Source organism: Acinonyx jubatus, chromosome E3, assembly GCF_027475565.1.
Source record: "Acinonyx jubatus isolate Ajub_Pintada_27869175 chromosome E3, VMU_Ajub_asm_v1.0, whole genome shotgun sequence".
In the NCBI taxonomy this organism is placed as follows: Eukaryota; Metazoa; Chordata; class Mammalia; order Carnivora; family Felidae; genus Acinonyx; species Acinonyx jubatus.
In genome coordinates, this window is record NC_069398.1 from 40,435,462 (window position 1) to 40,453,329 (window position 17,868).

General features: G+C 43.0%; 1 protein-coding gene across 6 annotated transcripts in view; it reads left to right on the top strand.

Moving 5' to 3' along the window:
* UBN1 (ubinuclein 1) overlaps nucleotides 1–17,868 on the top strand; it is a 38,205-nt gene that overhangs the window by 6,156 nt on the left and 14,181 nt on the right. For all 6 annotated transcript variants that reach the window (XR_003415360.2, XM_015076567.3, XM_053213500.1 and 3 more), the window contains exons 3-12: nucleotides 2,313–2,399; nucleotides 2,948–3,043; nucleotides 3,398–3,532; nucleotides 4,246–4,349; nucleotides 5,063–5,501; nucleotides 11,823–11,893; nucleotides 13,362–13,491; nucleotides 13,659–13,777; nucleotides 14,044–14,172; nucleotides 14,358–14,504. Coding sequence is in view for 5 of the 6 variants with exons in the window: in XM_015076567.3 (XP_014932053.1) it covers nucleotides 2,313–2,399; nucleotides 2,948–3,043; nucleotides 3,398–3,532; nucleotides 4,246–4,349; nucleotides 5,063–5,501; nucleotides 11,823–11,893; nucleotides 13,362–13,491; nucleotides 13,659–13,777; nucleotides 14,044–14,172; nucleotides 14,358–14,504 (1,457 nt within the window). In the remaining variant the exon portion in view is untranslated. The remainder of the gene's footprint in view (nucleotides 1–2,312; nucleotides 2,400–2,947; nucleotides 3,044–3,397; nucleotides 3,533–4,245; nucleotides 4,350–5,062; nucleotides 5,502–11,822; nucleotides 11,894–13,361; nucleotides 13,492–13,658; nucleotides 13,778–14,043; nucleotides 14,173–14,357; nucleotides 14,505–17,868) is intronic.

Below are 17,868 nucleotides of genomic sequence, written 5' to 3' on the forward strand. Positions count from 1 at the left end.
AGAATCCCAAGAGGCTCCGTACTGTCAGCACAGAGCCTGATGCAGGGCTCACACTCACAAACTGTGAGATCATGACAGCTGAAACCAAGAGTCAGTTGCTTAACTGACTCAGCCGTGCAGGTGCCCTTGGGTGTGCACGTTTTGTATTTTATGTAGATGGATTCCTACAGTGTAAGTAGGAAGTAGGTGAAGATCACAAGCACCTACCCTGGTGCACTGTGCTAGGCTCTGAGGCAAGGGTTAGTGGGGTCCCGCACTAGGAGTATTTTGATCTCTAGAGTGGCTCTTAGTGAAATAAGGATTAGCCTAGTACCTGGCTCACAGGGTGTTTGAGGTTAGAATGAGATCATGTAGGCAAAATTTCTAGCAGCAGAACTTAGTGGCCAGTGCTCCTTCAGTCTGATTCACTGTTGTGTTGTTTGGGTTGGATGCCTTTGGTTAGGAGCATTGTCTACTTTCTTTGCTCAGATAAAAATGTGTTTCCTTGATTAAGATCAGCTTCCATTAGCTGAATGAAGCCAGTAAGTTTGTGCCAAAGGTCAATCTTTCATATTTGGGCTAGTGGGCAAGATGAGAAAAAATAATTTCAAATCTACGCAAGGTTCCCTTTCCAAAGTAGGAATTGGATGATCTTCCTTGAGAGGAAGAGACAGTAGCAGAGATTGATTAAAATCTTTATTTATGGGCTCAAACCAAATTAGTAGGTCAACTGAAATTAGAATACCAGTACTGTGATTTCACCTTTCTTGGGGGTCCAAGTGCCCTTCTCTATTAGAGAAAAATTTATGGAGCATACACAGAGAACTTTGGATTCATTTTCGGGGGATTCACTCTCCTGGCCTTCAGATACAGAACTCCTGAATCATTGTGTCTACTCTGTGGTGTTCAAACTATTACGTAACCTGACAGATTCATGTATTAATTCATTTGGCATATGTTTCTTGTAATGTAAAACTATTGTGTTAAATACTGAGGAGTATATAAAGGTGGAGAAGCCACTATCCCAGCCTCAAGGGAACTTTCAGTCTCGTAGGTATTTTAGAATTATGCCAACATAGGTAACAGGTGTTACAATGTGGTAATTGTTTAAGTCTGGTACAAATAAAGCACTGGAAGCCTTGGACAGAGGAGAGCTTACATCCCAGATGATGTGTTTGGACAGAGCTGGACTTTCATATGTTCAGGAAGTAGTGCTTTTGGACAACTACTGTTTGCAAGACATGAAAGAGTACACATTGAATCCAGGACTGCTCTATATTGGTAGAATTTCTTAAGATTATTTTAACCACTTAAGTTATATGTGATCATTATAGAAAATTTAGAAGATACAAATGAGTGCATGTTTTAAAGACCACTCATTTGTGATGCCTGCATCATATGTATGTTCCCTCTTATCTCATTATGCACATATACCCTCTATCATTTAACTGATCTTTTATGGGTGGGTTGGATTTCAGGAGGCAGAAATGGGAGACTGAGGCAATTGAGTTTTGTCTTCAGACAGGCATCCAATCTTTAGTGATTTTGGTCTACTCTGAAGGCTTAAATGTATTTGATACGAGAGACTTTTATTAAAATGAAGGTTCCTTGCCAAAGAAACCTAAGGTCCCAACTCTGGAAAACGTACTTAATGAGAAAAATGCAACAGTTTACAGAGTAGAATTAAACTTTGGAAATTCATGTGAAAATATTTGGAATGTATATTGATATTGGGAGGCAAGATGAGATTACTGATCCATCAAGATAAGCTTCTAAGGAATGGGAATGCTATGAACCTGGGTTTGACTTCTGGTACCACTGAGGGAAGTGCAAGTTCATACCACTCTTGCAACCAGTAAGGCAGAATAGCTCTCAAGAGCTTGCACTATTTTCAGTGGGTTCTTAACCTTTTTGAGCCATTAATTGCTTTGGAAGTCCAATGAAGCCTATGGACCTTCTTAGAATAATGTTTTTAAATGCATAAAATAATTTTTAGGAGTACCGAGGAAACTAGCTATATTGAAACACAGTTCTGTGTAGGTTGAATATCCCTGAATACAGGCCCTTTGCCATTTTTGGAGCCCTCTGGGACCTAGTGCTATGGTGGGCCATTGTAGTCATTCAGTTAAGTTTCATTGAATCACATGAATGGAAACTTTAACAACTAATTAAACAGTGATGGGACAGTAGCATGTTTTTCCCTTTTCTGAAAAATAGTTGTTTTTATTCAGTTTATAGGTATTGAGTAGTCAGTACTACAGTCAGGTATTACAGATAGGGTTGTGGGAATTTTTTTGTGACTCTTTTTTTTTTGTGAAATGATCTCTTTACAGAAGAAAGATCTCTCAGATCCTTTCAATGATGAAGAAAAGGAAAGGCATAAAGTGGAGGCCCTTGCCCGGAAATTTGAAGAAAAATATGTAAGATTTCTCTCTTGGCAACAAAACAACCTCACTGAGTGGGAGAGGTTTCCAGACATTTTTATGTTCCTTTAGTGGATTATCACCTAAACAAGTGCAGAGGTTGGAGAGAACAAAATGCGATTATTAGATAAATGCATGAAGGTACAGAAAATGCATGTGGCAGGCAGTAGTGTATGAAGCTAAATGGATGAATGAGCAAGAAGGGCCTTTTACTCCTAGAATTTATGCTTAGAATAAATATTATGATACAACGCATACAAAGCCACTTAGTTCCTTCTTCTGTCTTAGGCCATTTTGTGCAGATAGAAATCTATTTTAAAAGGTCTTCAGGGAACGGGGTGTGGGGTGAGTGTAGGTGTGTGTGTCACTGTTCCACGCTTTACAACCTTGAGTCACTAGTTGATGGAGTTCAAGGCGGCAATTAATTCTATGTATCAAAAAAAGCATGTGACCTTAGAATTAAACATTAAGACGGTAGGCCTCATGTTACATGTTTTTACCACAGTTACACATGGAAAAAGCACATGACCTATTTTAAATTTTAGGGTGGAAAGAAACGTAGAAAAGATCGGATACAGGACCTGATTGACATGGGGTACGGTTATGATGAATCGGACTCCTTCATCGATAATTCTGAGGCGGTAAGTCCTTACTGAAAATGTCATTGGAACCACCTTAGCTCCTACTGAAGACTGCCTGGAGGTGGGAATGGGGTCAGTGTGGGCATGCCTTCAGTGTGAAGAAGAAAGAGCTGGCCTGGTGAGAGAGGGAAAGTGACATCCTCGATCTGGCCTTGATTCCCTCACTGAAAATGGCCAGATCGATCCAAATACCCTTTAGCTTGGACATTTGTGGTTGACCAGAAGCAGGTCTTAGCATACTGTCTGAAACGTGACAGAACACCACAGTCGTACCTGCTCTGTCAAGACCCACTCTGCACCTTTGGACTTGAGTACCAGAACGTGTAGCTGACCATTTGTTTTCTCCCCCTTCAGTATGATGAGCTTGTTCCTGCTTCTTTGACTACAAAGTATGGAGGATTTTACATTAACTCGGGAACCCTGCAATTTAGACAGGCATCAGAATCTGAAGACGACTTCATTAAAGAAAAGAAGAAAAAATCTCCAAAGGTTAGAACAACACATGATTTTGGATTTCGGAATTGCTTTTTTCTACATGACTTTATAAGATCAGTAGGTGACTTACCAGAACATGTGCTGGTTTAGGTTGGCTCAGGAGATTGGTGGAAAGGCTTGAGCCGTGCCAAGGCCGACAGGTCACTTCTCATACCTGTAGTTGGGCAAGGTGCTGTGAACCTGGAGCTGTCTGTGCCTGTGTCCCAGCGGGCTCAGCAGCGATTCATTTCTCAAGGTGGTTTTAGGACAGGGACTAGGGCAGTGAAGAGTGTGGAGTGAGGGGAATTTGTACCAGCCTTGCTGTGTCTCTTCTGTGGACATGTAGAGGACTTCAGTTCCCAGGGCTGTCACCCCGACAAAACAAGTGAGCCTTAAGATAAGTTTATTTTGAAATCTACCTACCACTGCTTGTGTGTTTACAACAAGATGTAGGGCCTGCATACAGCTTACTTGAAGTAGAAAAGTTTCAGGCTACAGAATGGCCTCTTGCCTCAGCCCTGGGTGCTTCCAGGAGACACTGTCAGTGGGAATGCTGTGTTGACCTGCTGCAGGTCTGTGGTCCAGGGACTGGTCTGAAAGCTGTTGCTCTTGAAGGAGGTGAGGCAGCTCTCAGGATGAACCCCGGGCGGAGCAAGGCCAGTGCTGTGTAGTGCACTTGCTCCCTGAGTTAGGGAGCCGTGTAACTGTGCCTTGTCTTTAATTCTCAGAAGCGGAAGTTGAAGGAAGGTGGTGAGAAGATAAAGAAGAAGAAAAAAGATGACACTTATGACAAGGAGAAGAAATCGAAAAAGTCCAAGTTTTCCAAAGCCGGGTGAGAGGCAGCAGCTTCTTTGCTAGGACGAAATCTGAACTGTTAGGGCAGGACACCTGGGAGCTGACGTGCCCTCCTCCTCACAGCTTCAGAAGAGGCAGCAGGGCTTGGCCTTCCGTTCCCCGTCATGCCTCCCACAGTGCCACCGTGGGCAGTCAGTGCTCTCACATCTCTGTGTGTCAGACATCGGAGTTCGCTCTGTCCCTTTGTCGGTGTTGGCAGCTATTTCTGTCACTGTGTGACTGCTGATGTTTCTTGTTCTCTTGGGCACCCCTCCTCTGCCCCAGTTCTCCTTCTGTCTCTGCCACTTCCCTTGTCTTCTTTGGTCCTGCTTTCTTCACCTCACTCGGTCTCACCCCAGCTGCCCTTCAAGTTGCTGCTGTTCTCTGCTGCTCCTGCTTTTTCCCTTTAAATATTTTTCTTGCCCCCCACCACTTTTTTGCAACCTTTTATTTCAGCCTGGCAGTGGTTTTTAAAAACACATCGGATATTTAGCATTCTGTGACATTGTTCTGCTAACCTGTATTAAATCTCAAGCTTTGGTCCCAGCAAGAAGGAGCTCCATATGCCAAGAGGAGGGAGGAGGACTAACAGGGTGGCCCTGTGACTGAGGTTCCTGGAGACAGTTGCGCTGGGAGCAGGGGCAGTCTCTCGTGAATTTCCCTGTTGAGGTGTGCTGCAGCTTTCGTAACCAACTTCTTCCTTGCTTGCAGCTTCACAGCCCTCAATGCCAGTAAGGAGAAGAAGAAAAAGAAATATTCTGGGGCTTTGAGCGTTAAAGAGATGTTAAAGAAATTTCAGAAGGAGAAAGAAGCTCAGAGAAAGAGGGACGAAGACCATAAGCCCGTAGCGGTCTCGTCGGCGGAAGCTCAGGGCCTGCGGGAATTGGAGGGCACCTCTGACCCCTTGCTCTCGCTCTTCGGCTCCACTTCTGACAACGACTTGCTCCAGGCGGCCACTGCCATGGACTCGCTGACTGATTTGGACTTGGAGCAGCTGCTCAGTGAGTCTCCAGAAGGAAGCCCTTTCCGTGATATGGATGATGAGAGCGATTCCCTTGGGGTGGGACTGGACCAGGAATTCAGGCAGCCCTCTTCCCTCCCCGAAGGCCTGCCCGCGCCCCTGGAGAAGCGCGTTAAGGAGCTGGCTCAGGTATGGTGACACAGAATGGCCGGGCTTTCCTGGAAGCAGTTTGGGCAGATTGACACTGGTTCTGCACTACATGAAGCTCGCTGCCCAGAGCAACCCTTAGTGAGTTGGCAGTTTCGGTGTAAGCTTTTCCAAGCTCTCTTCTCCCGAGTGAGGAAACTGTGTAAGCTCTGACCATCAGGCATCATTTTTAGGGCTTTCATGGTTCTTTCACTCATGAAAAAAAAAATCTTTCTCCTAGGGGAATTTCTTTCCATTTCCTGCCTGTCCGTTCCTTCCTCACAAATGTCTTTCCTTTGGTGCAGTAGACGCTAATGTTGGCAGCAGGCAGCTGAGGCACAGATCTGTCATTTTAGTAATTAGGTTTTGAAAAGTCACAAAAGTTTGCAAGTGTATGTTAAACCTAGGGTATGTGCTTAATTGCCACTGGGTTTCTGTTGCTCCCTGGACTTGCCCATCATTATTGTTAGGTAGCCATCACAGGACTACCTAATGAACGAGAAGGAGCTGAACCTTCATACTGTCTATGAACCGTTAAGAACAGCAACGGTCTTTGGGCTGTAGCAGCCCTTGGCAATTGGGAATTGATTTCTAGAGTGTTAAGAATTGTCAGTTCAGTTGTGTATTACTGACTATGAACCAAACATAGATCATTAGTTATGATGACTTGTAGTTAAGGAACATTTTACTTTGGGCATCCTGACTTATAATGCAACTGGTGGCATCAGACTCTAGCTTAAGTATTAAACTAGTGGTTCTCATAGCATTTCAGAATTACTCTTCTGTGTAATATCCCTTGTGTTTTATGGCAGGGTAAAATGTTAACCACTGGTACAATGATTTCTTGTTTTGAAAAAGTTTTTTAGCACAACAGATGAAGTAAATCAAATGTCTTACTCAGATCCCTAGTTCTTCCTCATTCACCTGTGTGCAGTGTTCTCTCTGAATGTGATGATTTAAATGAATTGTGTCATGTCAGCGTTTCAGAGAATATCTGAATAGGACGTGTAGGTGGAAGTAGTCGAATCTGAACTTGGCATGTTTGAGCATACTCTTCTGTGTTTGCTCTCAGAATTTATGTTTAAAAAAATTACTCTTGGTCATTCTCAGTCCTCCGGTTTGTAATCTAATTCTTTTGTAGCTTCTGAAAGTCTTGTTAAGTAAGTTGAGTGAGGTATAAGCGGCAGTAGCCAGTCGTGTTTTTAGAGAAAAGTCAAAAACATTCTTGGATATGCCCCGCCACCCACCATAGGTAGTGTTCTAGTCTGATAACTTAGACTGATTATATTGCTTTCTTGGAAAAAGATGGACAAACTCCATGGAAACAAAATGGCTTAATATGAAGCAGCATTGGGTTGTGATTCAAGAAAGCCTCACTTTCTGGAGTCCATTGGATGGACCCTGAGCAAGCTGTCCTTCCTCAGTGACTGCCAAGTTCTCTCTTGGGACAGTGGAGACAGGGTTCTGGACCCTATAGATACGGTAGGCTTGGTTGGGTTTTGGTGGGGAGGTGGTGACCAGGACAAATTGACATACTGAAAATGAGCATTCATATGTGAGATTGATACTTAAGTCATCACCTAGCTCTTCTATAAGAGCGTTAAGAACCTTTGGGAAATGGGATAGAAAATGGGGATTACCCATCATTCTGCCAATCTGAAAATTATTCTCAATTTGCATATTCCTTTCTAGCCTCTGTGTATATGTTTTTATGCAGTTGTAATTATAGTTGTGAATAATTGTTTCCTGCTTTCTTCACTTAATAAATATTATTATAAAGCCCTCATTACTTTTGATGGTTGCATGAAAAAGAAGGCTTATTTTTAGAAAGTTACTTAGTGCCATTCCAGAGGACCCCCAGGTGGTCCATTCTCACCAGGGTCCTGTACTCGGGCACTTGGAGCCTCCTACATGTGTGCTGAGTGCTCTAAACCCTGACCTCACTGAGACTCTGCTGGGAAAGCTATTCCTCCCAGGGAGAAAATGCCTATGTACACAAAAGTTGCATATAATTTCAAAAGCCATCCATGGATATTTGGATCCTTAATCAGGAGCCCTGTCCTCAATCTTGAACTGGACATTGCATTTTTAAATTTACATTGAACTTGATGTACATAACTGTAACATTAGTAGTGTTACGTGTTCTCGCTTTATTTTTCACTCCCCTTGTTATCTTTTTTCCTCTTCTTTATTTTTATAAGATTATTTAGTTTTAAAATTTTGGCCTTAGATGAAACATGTATCAGTTTCTACTGTTACCTAAAAAAACTGCCCCAAAATTTAGGGCTTCAAAGAGCATTTCATTTCTCCTGACTCTGGGTGCCTGGGTGGTTCCTCTTCTGGTCCTACCTGGCTCACTCTTGTGGCTCCATTCAGCTGACAAGTTGGCCGGGTGCTGGGACGGCTGGGGTGGCCGAGGTGGCCAGGACATCCGGCCTGTCCCTCCTTATAGTCTTTCATCCTGGGTTTCTTCAGAGCATGGCAGTTTCAGGGTGACATTTCAAGAGAATGAAAGTGGAAGCTGCAAGGCCCGTGAGATCTAGCCATAGAAATTCTGTGTTCACATCACTTCTCCCGCCTAATGGTTACGCAAGTCAATAAACTAGGTTGGAGGGTTGGGAAGTTAGAGGCCATCTCCTTGTGGCAGAATGCATATCCTGGGAGAGAAGGGGTCTGGGATCCTGTTTGTCACCTACCACGGTCCTTTAAGCAGATCCTAATCTGGTATGTATCCATCCCTTAGGGAATAATCTTTACTCTGAGAAGGAAAAATTAGACTTTTAAGTTTATTTTTGAGAGAGAGCACGCATGTGCGCAGTGCACACCTGAGTGGAGGAGGGTGGAGAGAGACAGAATCCCTAGTGGGCTCCGCGCTGTGGGGCCTCAGACTCACTAACTGTGAGATCACGACCTGAGCTGAAATCAAGAGTCGGATGCTTAATTGACTGAGCCACCCATGCTCCCCGCCTCCCTTTTTTAAAGTTTATTTATTTTTGAGAGAGGGTAGATTTACTTTCTAACTAGATGTGATGCTCAAAACTTTGAAAAAATATATTTGAAAACTTAACTATATTAAAGAGGTACCCCAAGAAGGCCGCCCTGGTGGATGCCCAAGCAATGTTCACTGTGTTCACTATTTAGCCTGTTTTTCATTTCCTGTTTCTTTGTACTATATGCTCTTATGGCCCCAAAGAATCCAGTGATTTGATCTGATGGCTTTACCTTGTCTTCACTGAATAGGCCTTGATTGTGCCTTTTGTCTTGGTTGTTGGAAAGTTCACGTGTGTTGCCCCCTCAGGTTACTGTCTTGATGTAGTCTGGCAGCTACTCAGCCTGGTCCAGACAGATGAGCAGCTCTATTGACTAAAGCATAAACTGGGAACAATACTGAGAAAAGAAAAACAGAGACCTCATGTCCGTCACCCTTCTACTCTACCTGCTCACAGCTTACTCTGTTATAGACTTAGAACCCCTGCCTCACAAATCAAGGCAGACCTGGATCCAAGGAGAAAAGGGTAGGAAAAAACCTAACCTGTTTTGTCTTTTTTAAAAAGAAAATCATGCCAGCAAAAGCAGGTACAGTATATAAGGCTCTGACCTAGGTGCTGAGAGGCTGTAAGTGACTTTTCTTATAATTAAAACAGCTCATTAAAAGGCTTTTGGAACTATTGTAAAAGAGCATGACTGAACTGTTTCCATTTAATTTCATTTCTTAGTTAATCTAGGATTGATGGATTGAAACAACTCCTTAAGCAAGGGTATCTCTTCTTAGGGTTGAGGAACCTCACTTATTTCTGGAAGAGTATCAGATATAAATCCAGTTGTTCTTTTAGTTGGATTTATTTAAAAATACAGCCCTTGACTAATTACCTTCAGTATAAAACCAGACCCTCAAAGATATTATCTACACAATTGAAAAGGCATTGGAAAAATATCTTAAAAGTTATATAGCCAGAAAACCTCCGACATACTGAAGAACTGCCTGATAATCTAAAAGTAAAATTTGAATGTAAACCGAAGCAGTTGATAGGTCTGCCAAATGGTGGGGCATTTGAAATACATGTTACAGTGATTAGATTGAATGAATACGAAAGTGCTTCTGGATCTTAGAAGTAGCAGTTTGTAAGCTTAAACAAAAGAATGACTCTCAAACTAAAATCATACTCTCAATATATTAGAAGTGCCAAGACTTCTGAATACTTATGAAAATGTAAGAAATCGTCAGGTGAATGGATTAAAAGTTGCAACCTTTCTTTCTTTGATTTCCATCCATCCATTTCACCCCCTTTCATCCTGGGCCTTTGCACTTCCCTCCCTCCAGGGGTTTCCAGAGGCTTGACTTTTGTGTATTCTCTGCAGGTTCTGTTTGTTGGTACCAAACTTTTTTCCTCTGGTTGCATTCTTTCAGTAATACCTGTTTGTTCCTTCATCTGTGCACTTAGGCGACATTTACTAAGCTCTTTACGTAATAGGCAGCTGTGGGAAATATATTGACAAATAAGATTCAGTTCTTGTTCTCCATGAGCTTGTTCTCTGTAAGTGGACCAGTAGACATGTAAACAGGTGGCTGTAGGACAGAGCAGAATGAGGTAAGCTCTGTGATATTTGTGTGGCCAAGCAGATGGTCAGGTGGACAGCCAGACTTGAGGAGGTAAGAAACAAGCTCCTTGGGTATGTAGGAATCAGACTGAAAACCACAGGTTTGGCCTGGCGCAGTGGAGAGATGGCCTTACAGGAAGCCCAGGCATAGGGCTGAGGTGGGACAAGGGGTTGTTGAATTGTTGGATGGTGGGGACCCCCTGGAATGTAGTGGAGAATGGGGACCATAAATGCCACATAAAGGACTTTGGGTTTGATTCTGGGCTTGGAGAGAACTACCTAAGGGTTTTAAAGAAAGGAGTGGAAGGATTTCAGGAGGATGGAGTGTAGTTATTAGAAGTGGGGAACACAGGAGGAGGAGCAGAAACTGGTGGGTTTGGTTTTGGGTAAGTTGTGTGTCCATACCAGCAGATCATCCATTGACAGAAGTAATTGGAAATTCTAATCCAGAGCTTAGAAAAAACGTTTAGAGCTAGAGTGTTAGATTTGAGAGATCTACATGGGTTATGTGTTATTTTGAAGCTATGAAGGTGTAGAAGGTATTGGGAGAAGATAGTTTTAGATAGAATCTTGGATTCCATCTATTATTAAGGAGAGCTAATGACAGAGAGGGAGCAGCCAGAAGTAGGAATGGGTTGCAGAGGATACAATGAGGGGAAGGCACGTGAGGGGACAGGAAGGTGGAGGGTAGTTCTCAGTGCCTGTAGTCTCAGAGGGGTTGATCAGGGTTGATCGTTTGTTGTAAGACGAGAATCTCACTGCCTTTGTTTGCCATCATTATTCTAGATCAAGCCTGATTTTAGATATTTTATTTTACCTAAAGCCTTTGGACCAGCAACTCTTGGGTTTAGGTCAGTGGTTTTCAATCCCCTCTGCACATTAGAGTTACCAGGGTTACTTTTAAAGAGTGCACATTCCTGGGCCTCATCCCCAGAGATTGTGATGCGATCTGGACCAAAGGTCTAGGTTGGGGAAAACTGCCAGGTAATTCCAATATGCAGCCAAATGTGAGAATCTATGGTTCAGACTTTTACTGTGATTGCTTTCCTGACTTGTGCACTTAGTGCCCTGGTGGCCTGCGTGGCTGACACGCAGGGTGCATACTGTGTTCTCGTGGGAAGCAAAAGACTGTATAGGAGCCTGCTATGCCTTGTGTCAACAGGTAGGAAGGTGTGTTAGTGGTTAAGATGGTCTGGTAATAGAGTTTGTGATAAACTGTTAAGTGGATTGTGAGTTTCCCAAGAATTGCAATGTCCTTAAGTGCTAAAGTAGCACATTGTTATTATTTAGGGGTGAGGGGGATAAAGGTTTTCTAATCTTGCGGGTTTGTTGCAGTTATGATTGTTTTTGTACTGTGGAAGTATGGAAATTCCATCTCACAGTTGAGGTGATAGGGTGCTGGTCACAGGAGGTAACCAGTTGGTTGAATCAAATGCGTGATGATTGCTTTGACTCTGTATGATTGACGTTTATGTGACTGCTGTTTCGAGTTCTAGAAGAATGGACAGTCCATAGATGCTTCAGCAGCATTTGAAAAAAGCTGGATATACCAATTTGGGAGCATAGGGTGATCGTAGGTGAACTTAATCTGGGATTAGGGCTGAGTGAGGATTTTATCGAATCGGCAGGTGTTCTGTAGGGAAGGACTGGCCTTGTGCCTGTGGGTGAGTGTGTGGTTGTTTGAGGAAAGTGCACTAACAGATGTTACTGTCTGCTGTGAACCAGGCTGCCAGAGCTGCTGAAGGAGAGAGCAGACAGAAGTTCTTCACCCAGGATGTTAATGGCACCCTCCTAGAGTGAGTATCTTTTGTTTCCATGTGTCTGCTGCTACCATGCCTGGGTTGTGCAGGCCAGGGAAATGGGTGTGGATGGAACTGCCTAAAGATGACTGCTTCTGAGAGAAAAAAACGGTGATTATTTTCCTTTAGTTTATTTATTTATTTTTAAGTTTACTTATATGTATTTTGAGAGAGAGAGGGAGAGCACAAGCCAGGAAGGGCAGAGAGGGAGAGATCCCAAGCAGACTCCGCATTGTCGGCACAGAGCCCGATGTGGGGCTTGAACCCACGAGCTGTGAGGTTATGACCTGAGCCGAAATCGAGAGTCAGACGCTCACCCGGCTGAGCTATCCAGGTGCCCGTATTCTTTTTTTTTTTTTTTTAAAGGGGGTTGTTTACACCAAATATCTGTTTCCAGGAAATGGTAGGTCTTACTAACCTTAAGCAGCAGGTATTAATAGAGCACTGTATATAATGATCATGGGCAGTTGGAAGAGGATTTCTTGGCAAGTATAAGATGAGAGAGAAAGTGTTGCTTGTGCAGAAAAGTAAGAGGTAACTTGGTATAGTCTCAGGAGCCTGGTTTCCTGGGGTCATTCTCCTCTCCCAAGGCCAGGGTATGTACATATCATCCCATGACACTTCTCCCGCATGCCTGATCCTCTGAAATATTGCACTGTATGAATTGGATTAAAAAAGCAGAAAAACCACACATATAAGTCCAAACCAGGTTCTTGGTATCAGGTCCTCCAGCCTTGCCAGCTTCTCTCTCTGTTGCATTATGTAGGAGAGGAAGCTTGTTGCTCAACAACTGAGGATTTTACACATGCAAGAACAGTTGTCAAGACTTGGGAATATTCTAGCAAATGAGCAGGATTGGGATTGGCCTCTTGGGTCAGAAAGCCTGGACTGTAGAGAGCACCTGAGGGTCAGCATACATGAGAAATTTGTGTGAACGGTAGCCTGCTGGAGCATGCCACATAAAGAGAGCTTGAGGGATTGAAGACAAATATTTTTTCTGCTGATCTAGATGGGGACAGTGGGAGGGGTGAGGACTTCCCTGACTTCCTAATCAGGGATAGAACTGGGAAAAAAGGAAATGCTGTTGGAAAGTATTTCCTGGCCACAGCAAGTAACTCAATCACTTTCCATTTTGAAAGCTCTAAAGTTCTTGTTGTTTGTGATATTTAGTACTTCCGAGCTTGTTCTCTCGGGTTCTGTTTTCCTGACTACCTTTGACTTGGTCTTGTCTTTGACCTCAGGGTTTTGTCCCTCTTTACCTAACCGAGTTCATCAGGTGTGGAAGTTCTGATTTGGTGACTACTGGAGATCTGTTGCACTGGTCACTTAGTTACATTGTGTGACTGATGACATAAGGTTTGACCTGTTCTTGGCTCTTAGTTTTCCTCTCTGTGGTAGGGTGACCTAATGATGAGAGAAGCTCCAGTGAGCTACGGACCCTTGATGACTCTGTTCTGTTCTTCAGCATAGAGGTACAAACTCGGGAGCTGAGTAGCCAAATCCGTTCTGGGGTATATGCCTATCTTGCTTCATTCCTGCCCTGCAGCAAGGACACCCTGGTTAAACGTGCTCGGAAACTTCACCTCTATGAACAGGTGGGTGACTTTGGAATGGAGCCCCTTGGCTTTAGGGCCCAGCAGAGAGGGTAACTGAGTCTTCACAGATGCCACCTCTGCTGTTGTAGTGCCCTTGTGCAATAGTGTGTCCTCAGTATAAGAAGTGATACAAAAACCAGTCTTACACTACGTTCTGTTTTCTGCAGGGGGGGCGTCTAAAGGAGCCTCTCCAGAAGCTTAAGGAGGCCATTGGAAGGGCAATGCCAGAGCAGATGGCCAAGTACCAGGATGAGTGCCAGGCACACACACAAGCCAAGGTCGCCAAGTAAGTGTGTTCCATCGCTCTCACGGGACATCATCCTCTTGACTTTCTCTTTCTTGTGTGTGTGTGTGTGTGTGTGTGTGTGTGTGTGTGTGTTTTCATTATTACATTTGTGAATGAGACTCTTGGCTCTTCTGCAGCATTTGCACCTTTTCTTAGAAGCCCGGGGTCGGGATGGGCAAGTGGGGGAGGGGGGTGGTGGGTGGGAGAAAGTAGTTCTTTTGTGGCCGTGACCCTTAGGGTCCCACTGATTTCTTTCCATGCTATAGGATGCTGGAAGAGGAGAAGGACAAGGAGCAGAGGGAGCGGATTTGCTCTGATGAGGAAGAAGATGAAGAAAAGGGGGGCAGGAGGATAATGGGACCCCGGAAGAAATTCCAATGGAATGATGAAATCAGGTGTGCCCAAACTGGGACCTTGCCTCATTGGAGGGTTTGTGGGGCCAGTGTCTGAGCATGTTCCCGTGTTTCTAATGAAGGTTAGAATCATTTACTTTAATCAGGGCTGCTGAAAGCACATAATTGAAACCTTGAAAGAAGGATTTGGGGTAGTTTGAAGTTTCTGACTTCTGCTTACTCCTCAGGGAGCTGCTCTGCCACGTGGTGAAGATAAAACTGGAGACCTACGATCTGGAGAGGAACAATAAGACCCAGTCTTGGGAGGACTATGTGAAGGCCTTTCTGGATGCTGAGGTCAAACCTCTCTGGCCCAAAGGCTGGATGCAGGCCAGGTGAGGGCCATGAGCAGCCAGTATGGTCAGTGTGGTGATGAGGTGGAGTGTTTTTGCCTTAAAGACATATATGAGTGCTTCTGTTGTGCCAGGCCAACACTGTCCCTTCCCTCAGGGAGTCACTGTCTAGCCGACTCAGCTCTGTTCCCACTAGAGGAGTTGGGGGCCATACTGGTTGCTGTGAATGGCTCTTACTCTTCCTTGGAGAGCGAAGTTACCTATGGGGTTTTGGCTTTGTTATTCTTTGTCACAGTTCAGTTTGGAGTTGGCTGCATGTTCTTCCCACGTCACTGTGCTCTTACCTGTTTTGAGATATTGGCTCTTGGTAGAAGTAGAGAAGTAGTTTCATCTTGGAAACATGTTCCCGTTCTGAACAGAAGTCTCATTTGCAAGGAACAGGGCTGGCTGATTATTGGAGTTAAGTGCTGAACTTCTGTGTTCTATAGCTTCCCATGAAAATGGACTCTGCAATACTTGGACAGGAAAGTTAGCTGGAGCTAGTGCTCTGTTCTTTTTTTTTTAATGGGAGAAAATACACTTTACATAAAATTCACCATCTTAACCATTTTTAGGTGCACAGTGCAGTGGTTTTAAATACGTTCACATTGTTTTTGCAGCCATCACTATCCATCTCTGTAACTCTTTTCATCTTATAAAACTGAAAACTCTGTACCCATTGAACAATAACTCTGCATTCCCCCCCCCCCCCCGCCCAGATTCTGTGACCATCGTTCTACTCTCTATGATTTAAAAAAAAATTTTTTTTAAATGTTTTTATTTATTTTTGAGACACAGACAGTGCATGAGCAGCGGAGAGGCAGAGAGAGAGAGGGAGACACAGAATCTGAAGCAGGCTCCAGGCTCTGAGCGGTCAGCACAGAGCCTGACATGGGGCTCGAACTCACGGACTGTGAGATCATGACCTGAGCTGAAGTTGGATGCTTAAATGACTGAGCCACCCAGGTGCCCCAACTTTCTGTCTATGATTTTGACTACTACAAGTACGTCCTATAAGTGCAGTCATACAAAATTTGTCTTTCTGTAACTGGCTTATTTCACTTAGTATAATATTTCCAAGAATTTGTTTGTATTACACATTACAGAATTTCTTTCCTTTTTAAGGCAGAATAAAATTCCGTTGTATGTATAGATCACATTTTACTTATTCATTCATCCTAAGCTGATACTTAGGTTGCTTCCATGTTTTAGCTATTGTGAGCTATGCTATTATGAACTAGAGTGTACAAATATCTCTTCGACACCCTGCTCTCAGTTCTTCTGTGTATATGCCAAGAAGTGGAGTTGCTGGATCACATGGTAATTGTGTGTTTAATTTTGTCATTAATGTTAATGTATTTGAGAGAGTGTGAGTAGGGAAGGGGCAGAGAGAGAGGAAGAGAGAGAAAGTCTCAAGCATGCTCTGCGCTGCTGGTGGAGAACCCGACATGGGGCTCGAACCGACTAACCGCGAGATCATGACCTGAGCTGAAATCAAGAGTTGGACTCTTAACCAACTGAGCCGCCCAGGTGCCCTTGTATGTTTAATTTTTGAGGAACCATCAATGTTTTCCATGGTGGTTTTATCATTTTGTATTTCCACCAATAGTTCATAGATGTTCCAATTTGTCTACATCCTTCCCAATACTTGACGTTTTCTAGGTTTTTGATAGTAGCCATTGTAATGGATGTGATGTGGTATCTCCCTATATATTTGATTTGAGTTTTCCTGGTGATTGGTGATGTTGAGCATCATTTAATATATAATATTGGGCCATTTATATGTCTTTTTTTAAGAGAAATGTTTAAGTCTTTTGCCCATTTTTTAATCAGGTTCTTTTATTGTTTTAGGAGTTCCTTTTGTATTCTGAATACTAATCCCTTAACAGATGTGATTTCCAAATATTTTCTCTTATTTTGTGAGTTGCCGTTTTACTCTGTGGATAGTATCTTTTGATGCACACAAAATTTTTTTTTAATGTTTATTTTCTTATTTTGAGAGAGTGTGAGTGGGGGAGAGGAGCAGAAGGGGGAGAGAGAGATAGAGAGAGAGAGAGAGAAAGAGAGAAAGAGAATGAATCCCAAGCAGGAGTCACACTCATTGTGGAGCCCAATGTGGGGCTCGGTCTCAGAACCGTGATATCATGACCTGAGTGGAAGTCAAGAGTCAGATGCTCAACTGACTGAGCCACCCAGATGCTCCTCAGTATGCAAAATTTTTAAATTTAATGAAGTCCAATCTGTCTACTTTTTGTTGCTTGTGTCTTTGATATCATATGTGAGATACCATTGTCAGATCTGGGGTCATGAAGCTGAGTTAATTTTTGTATATGGTGTTAAGGGTCCAACTTCATTTTTTTTTTTTTTGCATGTGGATGTCCAGCTTTTTCAGCACCATCTGTTGAAAAGGTTGTGCTTTCCTCATCGGTCTTTGCACCTTTGTTGAAAAATCATTTGACCGTATATGTGAGGGCTTATTTCTGGGCTCTCTGTTCTCTTCCATTGGTTCATGTGTCTGCTTTTATGCCAGTTGCACACTGTTTGGATTACTGTAGCTTTGTAGTAAGTTTTGAAATCTAGAAGTGTGATTCTCCAGCTTTATTCTTTTTCAAGATTATTTTGACTGTGCAGGGTCCTTTGAAATTCCCTATAAATTTTAGGGTGGGTTTTTCTACTTCTGCAAAAAACAGTCATTGGGATTTTGCTAGGGATTGCATTGAATCTGTAGATTGCTTTGGGTAGTATTGATATTTTAGTAATATTAAGTCCAATCCATGGTGGGATGTGTTTCCATTTATTTCTGTCTTTAATTTCTTTTAGCAATATTTTGTCATTTTCATTGTGCAAGTCTCTTACGTGCCTAGTGAGGTTAATTCCTGGTTTTTGTTTTGTTTTCGGATGCTGTTGTGAATGGAATTATTTTTGTAATTTCTTTTTTAGATTGTTCATTTTTTGTGTACAGAAATGGAGCTGATTTTTGTGTATGTTGATTTTATATCCTACTACTTTGCAAAATCTATTCTGAAAATTTTTTGGAATCTTTAGAGTTCTCTACATAAAAGATCATATCATCTGCAGAGATAAGCTTACTTCTTCCTTTCCAATTTGGATGCCTTTTGTTTCTCTTTCTTGCCTAACTGCTCTGGCTAGAACTCCTAGTGCTACGCTGAATAGGAGTGGTGAAAGCAGGCATTCTTACCTTGTTCGTGATCTCAGAGGAAACGCTTTTAGCCTTTCACCATTGACTATTATGTTCACTGGGGGTGGCAGCGGGGTTGGGTGGGATTTCATACATGGCTTTTATTATGTGGAGGTAGATTTCTTCTATTCCTAGTTGAGTGTTTTTATCATGAAAGGGTGTTGAATT